This window comes from Monopterus albus, unplaced genomic scaffold (genome assembly GCF_001952655.1).
Source record: "Monopterus albus unplaced genomic scaffold, M_albus_1.0 scaffold70.1, whole genome shotgun sequence".
Taxonomy (NCBI): Eukaryota; Metazoa; Chordata; class Actinopteri; order Synbranchiformes; family Synbranchidae; genus Monopterus; species Monopterus albus.
The window spans coordinates 664,344-680,803 of record NW_018127950.1 but is presented as its reverse complement, the minus strand read 5'-3'; the positions used below and the strand labels follow the sequence as shown (position 1 = coordinate 680,803).

General features: G+C 41.6%; 2 protein-coding genes across 2 annotated transcripts; one reads left to right on the top strand and one right to left on the bottom strand.

Moving 5' to 3' along the window:
* The first annotated feature begins 912 nt into the window (after nt 1-912).
* Nucleotides 913-9,893, top strand: coro1a (coronin, actin binding protein, 1A). The gene is made up of 11 exons (XM_020605393.1): nt 913-1,007; nt 2,196-2,399; nt 3,905-4,027; nt 4,151-4,280; nt 5,713-5,894; nt 6,768-6,887; nt 7,404-7,508; nt 7,597-7,742; nt 8,395-8,452; nt 8,569-8,784; nt 9,100-9,893. The coding sequence occupies exons 2-11, from the start codon at nt 2,202-2,204 to the stop codon at nt 9,190-9,192; spliced, it is 1,371 nt and encodes a 456-aa protein (XP_020461049.1). The 5' UTR covers nt 913-1,007; nt 2,196-2,201; the 3' UTR covers nt 9,193-9,893.
* Nucleotides 9,894-9,999: 106 nt separating this feature from the next.
* cldni (claudin i) lies at nt 10,000-12,729 on the bottom strand. Its single transcript, XM_020605492.1, has 3 exons — nt 12,648-12,729; nt 10,980-11,112; nt 10,000-10,816 (listed from the first exon to the last, which is right to left on the bottom strand). The coding sequence occupies exons 2-3, from the start codon at nt 11,109-11,111 to the stop codon at nt 10,313-10,315; spliced, it is 636 nt and encodes a 211-aa protein (XP_020461148.1). The 5' UTR covers nt 11,112; nt 12,648-12,729; the 3' UTR covers nt 10,000-10,312.
* Nucleotides 12,730-16,460: the final 3,731 nt, after the last annotated feature.

Here is a 16,460-nt window from a genome sequence, read left to right as displayed (position 1 = left end):
CATCGTCTGCAAAAAGCAGAGACGAGATCCTGTGGTCCCCAAACCGGACTCCCTCCGGCCCCTGGCTGCGCCTAGAAATTCTGTCCATAAAAATAAACAGAACCGGTGACAAAGGGCAGCCCTGCCGGAGTCCAACATGCACTGGAAACAAGTCTGACTTACTGCCAGCAATGCAAACCAAGTTCCTGCTCCGGTCGTACAGGGACCGGACGGCCCTTAGCAAGGGGCCCCGGACCCCGTTCTCCCGGAGCACCCCCCACAGGGCGCTGCAAGGGACACGGTCGAATGCCTTCTCCAGATCCACGAAACACATGTGGACTGGTTGGGCAAACTCCCATGAACCCTGCGCCACCATGAAGAGGGTATAGAGCTGGTCCAGTGTTCCACGGCCAGGACGAAAACCGCATTGTTCCTCCTGAATCCGAGGTTCGACTATCGGTCGAATTCTCCTCTCCAAAGGATGTTTAAGTTTATTTAACTGTCCATTTGAGGGACTGATTGGGCTGCTTGGTGTCAGTCGAATCTGGCAACACCGGGCCAGGAAATACAAAATGCTGGTGTGTGGAATATCCCCCCAGTGATAGAGGGAAAATCATAAAAAGCAAGTAAACAACTTGACCTCGAGTTTAGAATGATGGCTCATTTAGTTTTATAATAGGTAACCATCAAATGTAGGTGTACGCAGCAGAGTAGTGGTTTGATAATGAAGCCCTGTCAGCAGTTTTTCAGCTGTGTCATGTTGCTCCGCAACATGCAATTGTACATTTCAGCCATGCATCACTTTGGTCTGATGCTCTTTAACGCTTTTTATGGTAAGTGTACTTGTCAAAACTGAAGTTATTCAGGCGCCTCCCACTTCCACCTTCATGCGAAACTCTCACTTCCTCCATGTCATTTTGTGATGTACTTTAAGCTACCGTCTTGTTCTGAGTCCTCATTCTGGTGGCAGAGTGTTTGGTGTGCTGCCGAAACTCACTGATCTGATCTCCCCCAAACCTGACTCCCAGGTAGGCCTACAACATCTCTGTTATACAGTTCCTTTATACCTGCAGGAAGTATCATTTTACCTGTAATAGGTGCATTTGTTATATAGTAGATAAAGATAATAGGATGTCAATGATTTAGATTTACTGTAGCATCTTTGTTCCTTATGTTCCACACGGCCTCGAACAAGACTTTCTCCCGTTTCAATTTATTGAATTGTTTCCTACTTTGTACAAGGTGTTTTCCATCACAACAGAGAGTGAGGGTGGTTGAGAGATATTATTGATGTGCATTTAGGCTCCTGATAAAATTATGGCTCACTGTAGAATGGATTATTAAATTAGGTGCAGATCAGCCAGTGAGGTCTTGTGATGCACATGCAGCAGAACCGTTATAGGCTTCTGAGTGCGAGCTTAAGGGTGGCTGCAGATTTCAGGAAGTAAAATCTTCAAATGGAGGTAAAGCAAAACATACTCAGTGTTTTTGATTGGTGGTACTGTTGTTAAATGATGCACAGTTGGTTCATTTTGCAGCTGGCAAATAATAATTTGATTGCTTTGCTCATTCAAGTTTGATTCCCAGTAAAAGATGTATTCATTGTAGTATGTTTTAACATATTTGAAAGTATGATTACTTGTGGGGAAATAATTTACAGCACAAGCGTGTGAATGGCAAATAGGGCAAGAGACAAGGGCTAGTGGTTTTGTTGCTTACTCTGAAGGATGTGGTGTAACTGCCACTTTGGGGAACGTAACCTTTTAAAGCATGTGCAGGTCAACTGATGATAAATAGTACAGTTTTTTATGTCATCCTCATACTGTCTTGTGTGCTTGTCTTCAGCATGCACAATTATTTAAGTAACATGCAGAATCCTGGTTTAAAAAGAAGGGGAGAAAGTACAGTCACAGATGGACTAGAGGAAGTGGTTTTCAAAGCTTTAGCTTCCTCTTTTTTTTTAGCTTTCCTGTGACGTGTTTTTCAGCTTCTCTGTGTCGTGTCCGTTTATTTCCACATGAAATCAAAAAGTAAAAAGTGGCAGTGGTGGAATTTTAACATTTTTTGTTATACTGAGTCTTAGATTCAGATGATGACAGATCAGATCTCTTTGCATGCTTAGAGACTGTTTGAGGCTTTACTACAGCCTATATGCACACATGAAATTCTGCCTTTTTATTTTCAGCCTGTCCTCATATTAATTGCTTTGCCTCCAGTTCACCATGTCCAGGAAGGTTGTGAGGACCAGTAAGTTCCGTCACGTCTTTGGTCAGGCTGTGAAAGCTGACCAATGCTACGATGACATCCGAATCTCCCAGATGACCTGGGACAGCAACTTCTGCTCAGTTAACCCCAAGTTTGTGGCCATGATTGTGGACGCCAGTGGTGGAGGAGCCTTCATGGTGTTGCCCCTGAGCAAGGTTGGTGACAGGAAAACCCCAGCACAAAAATGAAAAATGCACTTGTTTCCTGAATCTCTGTGTCACTTGTCTTGTCACTGGATGATTTTTGGTTGTGCTGATAATTTCCAATGCAAGTTGGTGTGATTTTCTTGTTTAACACCATGCTTACACTTTAAAAATTTGAATGCCGCCGGTAACCTTCACACATTCAGCTGAATAAGGAAGTTTGATGCCTACTTTGAATTGTTCTACACGTCACATGCCCTGCTGTTGAGAAGTTTTCACCATATTAGGAGTTTGTTGTAAGCTCAGTCAGGGCAGGATGTGGCTCTGCAGTCACGTATGGAGTACGTTAGATGGCTTAAACCCTACTCATTACACTTTATGTGCCTGGAAAAAAAAACAAACAGAAAACTGCTAATCTTGTGCGTAGTTTAGTTATTACTACTCTTTGTCAAAGTATGTAAACTTATCACAAGAGCACCTGCATGTTCTGTCAAGCTCCTAAAGAGTCCTGGTCTCTGCAGGTCTTGAAAAGCCTTATAAAACACTCAATTCAGTATCCTTCATAAACACAAGCCTCTAAATGTATTAAAGAGTCTTAAATGTACAAAAAAATGTTGCATGTTATATGCAGTAATATTAGTTTTAAACTGTTTTGGGGTGTGATTGCAGACTGCATCACACACATATATAAACTAAAAGTGTGACTGGTGGACAGTGGGTTGTGCACACAAGAGTTTAATCTTTGTGGATTTTCAGTCAGACCCATGAAACCTGTAGCAAAAAAAACTTAAATTAATCAATCAGTTTTTGCTCAGTTAACCTATCTATGGGTCCTGGTGGCATTAATTTAATTAATGATATCATTAGGAATTATTGTTGCACAGTGCTGGGACATACTGACAACTATGTAACATAATGATAAATATCTCTCAGTCTTATCATCTCTCCTGGTTGTCCATCATGTTTTCATACTTTGGCTGTGAAGCAGGTATTAAAGTGTGGCATTAAAAGGTTTTTCAAATGTCTAAAATTTAGCTTGGTACAGAGACAACAAGATTTATGACTTCATGTTTAATTCTTAATGGAAATAAATGAGTCAAGGGACAAAATTTCAGAGAAACGTACTGTGAAAACAGAGCTACTCATCCTGTTTTGAGATATATACTGGTTATTATGATGCTCTGAATTAGGCCTGATGCCAACACAAATCAGGCCACAGCAGAACCGAAGAAGTGATTCGTGTTCATGCTCCTCTCTGCCCCTGCTATGAGAAATCAGGAATAATTGGAGGCATAGCTGTGAAATTTGTATCAGCTGAGTATTATCTTCCTCCTCCCACCTTGTCTAGATCATCATCTCAATTAGCCCCACAGTTGTATGTTACCTTGGAGTTTCTTTGCTTTATCCATCAAGCTGTTGTTTTTTTCTATCCTTTGCCTTTTGTCCCTGTTGTTTCTGTTTGGTTTTGGTTTTTTGAGAGCCGTATTCAACATCCTACTTGGTGTTCCTCTCTGCAGACAGGGCGTATTGACATGTCCTACCCCACTGTGTGTGGCCACACAGGCCCGGTCCTAGACATTGAGTTTTGTCCTCATAACGACAACATCATTGCCAGTGGCTCTGAAGACTGCAGTGTCATGGTAAGCCATTACAGTGTTGTATCAGCATGATCTTTGAAGCATTTCAGTTCTCAGCACAGCATGACATGACATTCTTTCTGCTGTACTGTGCTATGTAAACTGCATGTCTTTGTTGCTAAATAGATTTGGGAGATCCCGGACAGTGGGCTGACCACATCGCTCACAGATCCTGTTGTCAAGCTTGATGGCCATTCCAAACGTGTTGGCATCCTGAGCTGGCACCCAACTGCCCACAATGTACTGATGAGTGCAGGTATTACCCACATTTAAACCCCCTACTACAGTGGTCCCCAACCTTTTTATCACTGCGGACCGGTCAACGCTTGACAATTTTACCGCGGCCCGGGGGGGGGGGGGAGGATGGCTGTTTTTAATCCAGAACACCGACAGAGTTGTTGTCTCGAACATACTTTTAAGGCCGCCGTCATTTGCGATCTCCAGCAGTTGATCTTCTTCTTGCACAGACCTGCTGGATTCACCTGGTTTGTTGACAAATGGGTTGTGGATCCATTCCTTGGCAGTTCGTGGGTCCTTTGTGGTTGGGAAGTAGCGCTCGAACTCTTTTAAAAGCAAAGACATGTGATCGTGCACCAGCTGGGAGAATGAAGACTCAGGCTCAGTCTCACCCAAAGTCTCATGTTTGAAACATGTCCAAAATGCCTCTGTTGACGCGCCGTCCCCACAAATCCAGTTTGGCTTTAAATGCAGCTACTTTATCTGCCAACTTGAAGACAGTTGTCATTTTCCCCTGAAGTGACAGATTGAGTTCATTGAGCAGGCTGAATATGTCCACAAGTAAGCCAGTTTTGGCGCTCAAGTGACCGAGATGTAACCGAGAGAATGCGGTCATTTTTCAAAATAAAAGATCGTTCAGACTCAGATAATAAATAAAACGGAAATAATTAATGATTTCTTGTGCGGCCCGGTACCAGTTGATCCACGGACCGGTACCGGTCCGCGGCCCGGGGGTTGGGGACCACTGCCCTACTACAAACGCAGTTGCAGCTTATTAGGAGCTGCAACTGCAGAAGTGTGACTCGTGCATTAGAGGAACCAGGGTAGTATTGGTGTGTTGAATGAGACACATTTTCAGAGGTGTGAACAGGAAGTTCTCGCACCCTCCACCCACCTCCTCCAGCCCTCGGGTTGATGCTTAGTCTGTCTGTGTTAAACAGTAAACTGATGCTAAATAATACTATTAACAGCTGACGGATGCTAGGACTGGGCAACATTGTTTGAATAGATAACATGATGATAATAGAATATTTATGCCAGTGTCCATATAGAAAATATGAATATAAACAAAAACCAAACATTTTTTTTTAGTTTTTTACAACTGAATCATTCATGCCTTCACTAACAGGTTAGGATTATATTATTCTAATGCAGTTCCACTGAAATTAAAGAGTAGTCTTGAACATTTGCCCAGCTCTAACTTCATACTATATTATATACAGTACAAACCTATGATTTATGCATGTCACAGCTTTTATTTCTATTTTTATTCTATTTACTATAGGGTATTTCTCTTCTCTCTGTAGCCATGGCAGCTTTTACTAATTCAGATTACTTACCTCAAATGCATTTGATTTTGACTCATACTGGAAATTATGATAATGAAACTACAACGTGACATTTCACCCCTGCATTTCACTTTTCCTCACTATTGCTTGTTGTCTGCGCAGGCTGTGATAATGTGGTGATCCTGTGGAACGTGGCTCGTGGGGAAGCAGTGGTGAGGATTGACAGTGTACACACTGACCTCATCTACAGCGCCTCCTGGAATAGAGACGGCTCCAGGATTCTCACCTCCTGCAAGGATAAGACCCTGAGGGTGCTGGACCCTCGCAAGGGTACTGTCCTTTTGGTAAGTTTCCTCCTGATGCTGTCCCTCCTGATAACACAGAGCTGCCATGGATGTCACTGCAGGTCACTTGTAGTGGCATTTAACTAACAGGGTTTAATGATCAGGATCATAATTAAAGATTATTTTTGTTTGTCGATTAATCTGCTGGTTATTTTCTTGATTGATCAGTTAATCATTTGGTCCATAAAAGATCAGAAAATGATGATAAATACCCACCAAAATTTCTCAGAGCCTGAAATGGCATATTCAGATGTCTAAACATCTCAGATATTCACTTACTACAACTTAAGACAAAAAAACAAAAAAAAAACAAACAAATTCTCATATTTAGAGACTGGCACCAACAGATGTTAAGAGGTTTTGCTTCAAAATAAATTATGAGTTGATCATTTTAATCATTGATGATTAACTTTCTATACATCTACTAATTGATTATTCAAATAATATTTTAAGTTCTAATAATGATATGACGGTTCTAGTTTTTATAACTGGTGAGTCAGCAGGTCTAGGTGGGTATTTTGTAAAGTAAGTAGAAGGTAAAACTGCTGGGTTATAATATCCAAGATTTGTTATATCGCTAATGAATTTGTTAGTTTTGCTGCTTCTATATGCAGCAACTTTGTGGACTTTGATATCTGCATAATTACATTTAATCATTTTAATATGTAAATTGTAATAGCATTATGTTTTTTCTACTCATAATAAGTAATTTTACATCTCACTTGAGAGTAGCAGTAGTCAGAGCACTTAAAGATAAAAGGTAATGATACACTGGACTTGAGAGATGATACAGTCAAGACTGTGAAGATTCTGAAACACTGTACTGTAGGCCCATGTTGTGAACACCTCTAACTCTGCCTCATACACCCACAGGAGAAGGAGAAGCCTCATGAGGGCTCCAGGCCTGTCAGGGCAGTGTTTATATCTGATGGGAAGATCCTCAGTACTGGCTTCAGTCGCATGAGTGAGAGGCAGGTGGCGCTGTGGGACCCAGTGAGTGTCAGCAACCTGCTTGTAGACTCATACAGTTGCTTATGTCTCAGACTAAAACCCTCTTTAGTAAACTAAACTAAGAATCATAATCCTTATCCTTGTTCTTAAAGTCTGAGAATGTGTGGCTTCAACAACATTTAAACATCCAGAATCTATAAAAAATGCCGACTGGAAATGTTTTTTTATTTACAAGGTTCAACTGCAGAACACGTTTTAGAGCAGAGTGGGGCTTTAAATTATAGACATGGTTTAAAAATCTTGTACTTTTGCAGTGCATTTAAAATGTTATTTTTTTGTTACTAGGCAGTTGTTTACAGTATTACAACGCTGCTGTTTCACAACAGTCAGATTACAGCACTAAGGGCAGTGTTACTCTGCAATCTCCCACACCAGGCTTGGCCAAATAAATCCTTGGCTTATCTGCAGTTTGCTCAAGCAGCCTTTTTTTAAATACAGGATGTTACAATGGATATCAGCCATGTTTATATCTCTGTATATGTGAATCTCATTTAACAGAAGAACTTTGGAGAGCCCCTGACCCTGCAGGAGCTGGACACCAGTAGTGGTGTCCTTCTGCCATTTTATGACCCAGACACTGGCATTGTCTACCTCTGTGGCAAGGTTAGCCCTCGAAATAACCCTTTTTTGGGGTCTGGTCTCAGTCACAGTGATGCACACGGCTGACTTGTTCTTCAAATATTCGTCATAGGGGGACAGCAGTATCCGTTACTTTGAGGTAACAGATGAAGCTCCTTATGTCCACTACCTCTCCATGTTCAGCAGCAAGGAGAGCCAGAAGGGGATGGGATACATGCCCAAGAGGGGCCTGGAGGTCAACAAATGTGAGATTGCCAGGTAGCGACACTTTATGTCTTTATAAAACCAAAAGCAGCTCAGTGCCTTTCTCAGTGCATTCTGGTGGTGTGGCTATGTGTCTGTCAGTCAATCCATCACTTTGGTCCAGAGTCTGAAATGACTAAACAAGGAGGATGAACCCTAATGACTGTGATGATCCCCTTGCTTTTCCTCCAGTGCCACAATGAGATTCTTATTTGTGGCACTGAGTGGAATATGAATGATGATTTTACTCATGATTTGTTGATGCTATATATTTTTATCTGGTGCCATGATCAAATCAAATTTTGAATTTGTCTAAAACTTTGGTCTGTGACCAAATACCTGCAAAACTAACGACATTCCCTTTAGCATTAGCAGAGCTTTGTGTTAGGAGCTAACTAGCAAACATACTAACACACTTAACTAAGACAGTGAACGTGGTTTGCCTGCCAAACAGCAACATGTTAGCACGTCACTTAGAGCCTGTTAGTATGTTAGCATTTAGCTCAAAGCACTGCTGTGTCTAAATACAAGTCTCACACTGTAGCAGGGATTTAGACTCTTGTGTATAGTGTTTTTACATTTACATTGCACTTGTCCAGTTCTTCTAAAAGAAAGTTACTGTGTTAAGCTAGGCTGATACAATGACTTGAACTATTTCTACCTTCAGGTTCTACAAACTCCATGAGAGGAAGTGTGAGCCCATCGTCATGACGGTGCCACGCAAAGTAATTTGTTTTAACCAAAGTAAAGTGTACATTTATAAATCAGAATGAGCTTGTTGGTTAAGAGTAGTTTGTTCATTTTTGTCGCTTTTTCACTCTTCCCTTGTCTGCCTGGGCAGTCTGATCTGTTCCAGGAAGATCTGTACCCTGACACCATTGGTCCGGAGCCATCAGTCGAAGCTGATGACTGGTTTCAAGGAAAAGACAGCCAGCCTATTCTGATATCTCTAAAAGATGGGTTTGTAGCAACTACCAAAGCCAAGGAGTTCAAAGTTCACAAGAGTCTCCTGAAGACCACAACTGCCTCTGCTGGTAGTCAACAGGACAACAGTGTGGTGAGACATTTAAAACTGACAACCACAATGCATTTAGGTTTAAAGTGTCACTTTATTTAATAAGACTTTACACACAAACATCAACTTAATTTCAGCTTAAACATAAAATATAGGCACCACCATGACCAATTGCAAAAACAAAATGTCAGTAATAATGATTAAATACTAAAGCATGCAGTAATATAACATCCATGGAGGTTATTTTTCTCCATTATGAGTACTTTTACGTTTGATATTTAAGTACATTTTGGTGATAATATGTCTCTACTATGTAACCATCTTGACTCTGCCTTTCTGTCTCTGTCTTTTTCTCAGGAGGTTCAGTCCTTGAGGAAGGAGATGAAGGACCTCAAAGCAGCGATAGAGGATCTGACCAAGCGTGTGAGAGAGCTGGAGAGCAAGCATTAAACTAGAGAAGTCTGATAAACAAGAAATCTAAATAAAGGGCAGGAGTGAAAAAAGAAAAACTGAGGAAAAAAGAAAGACAATGAGACAAAGAAAATGGCTGTGAGCGTCTGATTGTAGTGAGACAAAGGGACAGATTAAGACAAAAGGTGTTAGGAAAGCTGAATTTATTTGGTTTGTCTGGTCAGTTAAAAAACTATCTTAATATATGCTTTTAGTTTGAAATAAAGTCGTATGTGTTTTCAAAACACATTTTTTGGCTTTTTTTTCCAAACACATGATACAGACATTTGATTTAGACCCAATTTTAATAATTTATACTTATCATCACACAATATGAGAAACAAAACAAAATGAGCAATAATTAATGTCATATAAAATGCTATGAAATGCATTGTGGACATTTTTGTAAGGTGTCATCAGAGAAACAGGTGTGTGCAGATGCTCCCTGAGGCCTCCTGAGGGGCTTTTGGTTTTAAAGATCTGTTTTGACCTGTGTATCATAGCAACGATGAAGATGGGTGTGAAAAGACATACAGAAGAGGTTAATAATGGTTGATCCAAACAATACATAAAATATGAACTACTGGCACATCTAAAATTTGGCTCTTTTATATTTATTTTTTCTTCTCACAAATACACTTTTATACAGACTTTTATTCTCATTTGAATTGTGCTGTAGGCTTCTGTTGTTCTTTTAAATACTTTTTTAAAGTCAAATATTCCAAGAAAAATAAGAAGAATACAACAGTTTTTCTTTTGTTAGGATATCTTAGTTGATAATATATATATATATATATCAAAGCACCCCAAATAAAACTTTTGTGAGATGTTAAAATGTTGTGAGATTGATTGATAATTTACAGTTTACCTAGCATTTGTTTTCCATTTACTCTCACATAGCTTATGCATAACCCATCACCTAAGAGTAAAACAGCTTTAAAATGGAAAACTCACCAACATAACTTTGAATATAAAAGCAAAAACTGGAGCCAGACATTATTAATATTTACAGCTTTTTCCAAATAACCCCTGTCTACTTTGTCTATTTTGCCGTTCTTTTTAACTGGCTACAATGCCCTTCCATCCTGTCTCTCAAACAACAGTCCCTTTCATAAAGGCATTACACATAGTTTTTGCTAGGGGCGGAGGCGCTGTTGCTGTAGTACTTTGCAGTTCCCCCTGAGCTGCCAGATCTGGGCCTGCTGAAGCAGCACAGCAGACCTCCAGCCAGAAGGAGCAGCACACCGGCACCCCAGCCCACAAAGATACACTCTCCCAGCTCCATCTTCTGAGAAGATGCTACCAAAGGGTTGTTGAAGTTTTGCACCACAGTGTTAGCAGACCAGCTGACAGGGATGATGATCAGGAGGCCGGCCAGCAGTAAGCCCACCCCGGCCACCAAGCTGATCTTGGGCTTAGCGTCTTCATTCTCCACACAGGTGGTGAAGTCTGCCCCACAGAACAAGATAAGGAGGCTGAGGCAGCAAAACATGCAGCTGATGATGGTCATGGCACGGGCGGCCTGCAGGTCAGAGGGCAACACCAGAATGGAGTCGTAGGATTTGCATTGCTGTTGGCCGGTACTCTGCACTACACAGCTCATCCAGAGGCCATCCTGAGTGCTCTACACACACACACAGGCAGAAAGAAAAACAATGTTTGTGGTTTTGTATACCATCTGTACTTTTAGAAAAGTATAAAGTAAAGACTACTTGCTCGAAGTGTATGACAGAGGAGCGTGCGTGGGTTTTACATCCTTGCCATATTTTCAAGAGGCTGACACTTACCTGTGCAGTTACAATGTTGGAACCTATGAAGGAAGATACTTTCCAGCGAGGGACAACGCAGCATACAATGACCCCAATCAGGCTGAGGACCCCGAGGGCCACACATACAATCTGAACTGCAGCAGATCCCATTCTGGACAAGATACGATGAAGACAGAAAACATAGGCATGAGGGAGAAAATGAGTTTTTTCACTACTCTGTACTCTATTACCTTTTGTTTTGTTTGTGACGTCAGCTAAATCATATCATTCTTTTATCAACTTGTATTTTAGCCCCAACGATTGGTGGAGGGTGAATGTTTTCTTATTGCCTTCCCCAAGATCTAAGATTTCTCCTACTTTTATGTACAAGCTAATAATTTTGTTTATTTTTGCTCCATTGCTCATATACAATTAATTACATCTTATTAAGTTAATACTTTTTGTTCCTAGTACTTAAGTGCTGTTTGAATAAATCCTCACATCATTTCTTCTCCTGGTTAGAGAGTAGGAGTCGTTGAATCTCTTCCCCTAATCCAACATGAAATAACTCTTTATCTGTTATTACTGCTGTATTACTGTGGGATTTTTTTATGTTCTTGTAATCACATAGCTGAACACATACGCCAACAAACACCCTTTCCCTCTGACACGCCTTCAGAAGATTATGTTGCTTAGGGCTACAAATTCATGTCCCGACAGGCTCTGGCCTTGTGGATCTCCACCTAGAACTGGCTGAGCCACTCCCTAACATTTTATTACTTACAAAATCGGTCCCTTAATTAATTATTTTAGAGAAATTTTATGATTCATTTTTATACAGATTAAAGTTAATGAAAGTTTGAGTTAAACAGGGCAGAACAAAAAAAGACCTGGCAAGTTAAAGTGATTCAGTTTAAGAACATACTTTTGATCAGAGGAACTTTTAAATTCAGGTACCAAAAGAAAGGAGCAGAATATATTTAAAATTCACCTGATGAAACCTGCTATTTTTTTGGTTCAATTTTATGCAGTATATGTGTAAAGAAACATAAACAATCTTCTTTAATATGACAAATTCCTTCCCTTTATTTGCCACCTATACAGATAATCCAAATAATCGTTTATCATTTGAAATTTCCCCTCCATAATAAACCAAACTAAATGTCTTATATGATACCCACAGATAACTATTATCCAATTCCTACATCTTAAATCTAATGAAGTAAACAAGAAAAACCAATAGCCTAGACAGTACTGCAACTTGTGCTGGATTTAGACCAGCACTAAAATGGTTTTCTTTTTATCATAATTGACCTGCTCCAGATCACAAACTTTGAGAGCAGAAAAACGAATCTGAAACTTTGTTTCACTCATATTTCTTAAAGTTCTGTCACTGTATTCTCAAAATTACAGATAGTTTTATTGAAAATATGTAAAAATATTCAAACTATAAAATTTTAAATAAATAGGTGAAACGTGTGAACTAAAACCTCAAGGAAGCAGGAAACACAAACCATCAAATGTCGTTGGACCATTCATGCTTTTTTCTCTTTATCACTCTTGCACTTTTTATTATTTTTGCTGGTGCCCATCAAAAGCTATTCAGCTAATCCTCACCCAGTCCTTTCATCCCCTGTCATTTTAGTTAATTGCAATTGGAGCTTTAGTTGTTGAATAAAAAGTGGATATAAAAAACAGGGTGCCTACCTTGTATTAGGTGTCTTCTGAACCTGTTGAAGTTTTTCTGGAGGTTTCCTGTTTTCTGCCTTTGCTTTGTTTTGAAGATGCTGTTTTCTGTTGCACGATAAGATGGGGTATTTGTAGAGGAATGTTAGATATAGGGTGGGTCTAAGCCCCGACAGGGGCGTATACGTGAGGGTTGTACCTCAAGACCAGACTAGGCTTGTCCTATACTCATGTTTCTCTCTCTTTTTCAACCTTAGATCTCAGTGGAAAAACCACAGAGCTTCCAGAAGCAACAGTTGCGAGCATCAGTTATACTATGAAAACCAAAACTGTGTTTATTATTAGTATCAGTGGTCTTTGCTCAAAATTGATCAAAAACTGTTCACAGATATTTTGATAGCGATTATAGTGATGGTGAAGAAGCAGAGTGAATCATTTTCATCATAGGTTACCAGGAAAAAAAAGAGTCATCAGGAAGCCGGCCCATTTTTCCACCTATGCACCCAGTCTAAACAAATAAAAACCATCTTCTGTACCTGTAAATACCCTCACCTGTGTTGAAATTGATGACGAATATAAGGAGACTGATTTAGGAAACCGAGACAGATTGGGTTTAAGAGTTTCATGGATCATGGGAAAAAGAAAAATGAGAAAGACGAATGTTGTGAAACCAAATACGTCATAGTCTATTAGTAGTAGTAGTTTTGGTTTGCACAATATATGTACACATTTACACTTTAGTTTGGAATGTTCAGTGAACAAAATGCACAGATTTTATTTTTTTTAACAGCTGAAATTTTAATTGGATATTCAGTGTATTTTAACAGATGCTGTACATCAAATGAAGTATGTAACAAGGGTGGACTTAATTATAATCAAGTAAGAATAATTCCATGTTCCCAGCAACAATAAAGAGAACATTCTGATATATTTTGCAGTTTTACCCTTGTGTTTTGAATTTGTGGTAGAACTTCTATCACGATTTATGTAAAAGTAACAATATCACACACTAAACAAGCCTCATTACAAATAAACATTCAAAATTAAAAATACTTTAACTTTAAATTAATAGTACAAAATTTGTAGTAAAAAACAAAAAAAATTGAAAGTGTAAAATGTAAAGGTAGGTACAATAAAGAAATATGCCTGCTGAAGAAATAAACTGGTGATTAAGAGAGAGAGAGAGGGAGAGAGAGAGAGAGAGAGAGAGAGAGAGAAGGAGGTATGGGAATATAAATAAGGACATTTTAAAAAAATTGTTAAATCTGAGGACCGAGACCAAAATAATGCATTTTCTTTATCAACAGACTAGGAAGAGAATTGCTGTTGATGGATATTCCTCCCATGGGCTCACCACCTGCAGGAGGATTCGTAAGGGGCTGGTTCACAGTGGATCAGGCAGCAGTCAAAGGCAGGGGCCGTGACGACCCAATCTCTGGACACGGAGACTAGCCCTGGGAACATGGAATGTCACCTCGCTGGTGGGAAAGGAGCCCGAGCTTGTGCGGGAGGTTGAGAGGTACCGGCTAGAGATAGTCGGGCTCACCTCCACGCACAGCTTGGGCTCTGGAACTTTACTCCTCGAGAGAGGCTGGACTCTCCACTACTCTGGAGTTGCCCAAGGTGAGAGGCGGCGGGCTGGGGTGGGCTTGCTTATAGCCCCCCAGCTTAGCCATGTGTTGGAGTTTACCCCGGTAAACGAGAGGTTCATTTCCCTGCGCCTTTGGGCCGGGGATAGGTCTCTCACTGCCGTTTGTGCCTATGGGCCGAATGGCAGTGCAGAGTACCTGGCCTTCTTGGAGTCTCTGGGAGTGGTGCTGAAAAGTGTTCCGACTGGGGACTCCATTGTTCTACTGGGGGACTTCAACGCTCACGTGGGCAATGACAGTGACACCTGGAGGGGCATGATTGGGAGGAATGGCCCCTCCGATCTGAACCCGAGCGGTGTTTTGTTATTGGACTTCTGTACTAGCCACAGTTTGTCCATAACGAACACCATGTTCAAGCATAAGGGTGTCCACCAGTGCATGTGGCATCAGGACACCCTAGGCCAGAGGTTGATGATCAACTTTGTGGTTGTTTCATCTGACCTCCGGCCGTATGTCTTGGACACTCGGGAGAAGAGAGGGGCGGAGCTGTCAACTGATCACCAATAGGTCTCATCCTACATCCAGCCTGGTTGGCTCGTGGGACACCTGAGGCAGCTGATGGGTACCGGCAGGCCAAGTGGACTGCAGCCCGGGTGGTTGTGGAGGAAAAATCCCGGGTCTGGGAGGAGTTCAGTGAGGCCATGGAGAAGGACTATCGATTGGCCTCGAAGAAATTCTGGCAAACCGTCCGGCGCCTCAGGAGGGGGAAGCAGTGCCCTGCCAAAACTGTTTACAGTGGAGTTGGGCAGTTGTTGATCTTGACTAGGGACATCGTCGGACGGTGGAAGGAATACTTCGAGGATCTCCTCAACCCCAGCATCATGTCTTCCGATGAGGAAGCAGAGGCCATCACCCGAGCTGAAGTCAGCGAGGTAGTTGAGAAGCTTCTCAGTGGCAAGGCACTGGGGGTGGATGAGAGCCGCCCTGAGTACCTCAAGTCTCTGGATGTTGTGGGTCTGTCTTGGCTGACACGCCTCTGCAACATCGCATCGCAGTTGGGGACAGTGCCTCTGGACTGGCAGACCGGGCTGGTGGTCCCTCTTTTCAAGAAGGGGGACCGGAGGGGGGGTTAGCAGGTGACCCTCACCCCCCTTCACTACGTTTAAGATGTCAAACTGCTCCGAAGTCAGCAAAAATGTACACCGGGTTGTGAACCGTGCAGAGTGGGGTGTTTGCTGGTGCACCATTACACAAATGCTAAAAAATAGAGCATAAAAGCAGAGACAAAGACACAGATGTGTTGTACTGATCAGTCCAGCCCTCATCTTCCTCACATCTGGCTCCAGCTAACTACAGCACTTCAGGGCTGCTTCGCCCACCATCTTAGGCCTACATGGTATGCTTCTCATTATTAAACCCTGAGGCAGCAGCTGTGACTGCTGCTGACTCACTTCACATAAACAACAACGTTTGGGAAATGTAAAGGTATGGCTGAAAATCTCAGAGAGAGGAAGTTGAAATCAGAAAAGCCCAAAATGCTTTCAATTTGAAATACAATGCTACATCCAAGTACCATGACTTTTAATTTTTGTATGTTTACATATAATTTTCTATAGCTCAGTTTTCACAATTCTAATTTTGACATTTTATTGATAAAATGAATAACTGATGAATCAGGAAAACAACCAGTAGATCAGATGGTAGTTTTTCTCCATAACTTTGGCTCATTCTTGGAGTCTCTGGGAGTGGTGCTGAAAAGTGTTCCGACTGGGGACTCCATTGTTCTACTGGGGGACTTCAACGCTCACGTGGGCAATGACAGTGACACCTGGAGGGGCATGATTGGGAGGAATGGCCCCTCCGATCTGAACCCGAGCGGTGTTTTGTTATTGGACTTCTGTACTAGCCACAGTTTGTCCATAACGAACACCATGTTCAAGCATAAGGGTGTCCACCAGTGCATGTGGCGACACCCTAGGCCGGAGGTCGATGATCGACTTTGTGGTTGTTTCATCTGCCCTCCGGCCGTATGTCTTGGACACTCGGGAGAAGAGAGGGGCGGAGCTGTCAACTGATCACCACCTAGTGGTGAGTTGGATCCGATGGCAGGAGAGGAAGTTGGACAAACTCAGCAAACCCAAGCGTACTGTGAGGGTCTGTTGGGAATGTTTGGCAGAACCCCCTGTCCAAGCGATCTTTAACTCCCACCTCTGGCAGAGCTTCGACCAGATCCCGAGGGAGACTG

What these genes read in the sequence shown, in the direction of transcription:
- coro1a (XM_020605393.1), top strand. Translation starts at nt 2,202, where the DNA reads ATGTCCAGGAAGGTTGTGAGGACCAGTAAGTTCCGTCACGTCTTTGGT. An exon ending in CAATGTACTGATGAGTGCAG is followed by an intron (nt 4,281 to 5,712) that starts GTATTACCCACA and finishes TTGTCTGCGCAG; the next exon opens with GCTGTGATAATGTGGTGATC. An exon ending in GCAAGGGTACTGTCCTTTTG is followed by an intron (nt 5,895 to 6,767) that starts GTAAGTTTCCTC and finishes ATACACCCACAG; the next exon opens with GAGAAGGAGAAGCCTCATGA.
- cldni (XM_020605492.1), bottom strand. Translation starts at nt 11,111, where the DNA reads ATGGGATCTGCTGCAGTTCAGATTGTATGTGTGGCCCTCGGGGTCCTC. An exon ending in CCAACATTGTAACTGCACAG is followed by an intron (nt 10,817 to 10,979) that starts GTAAGTGTCAGC and finishes GTGTGTGTGTAG; the next exon opens with AGCACTCAGGATGGCCTCTG.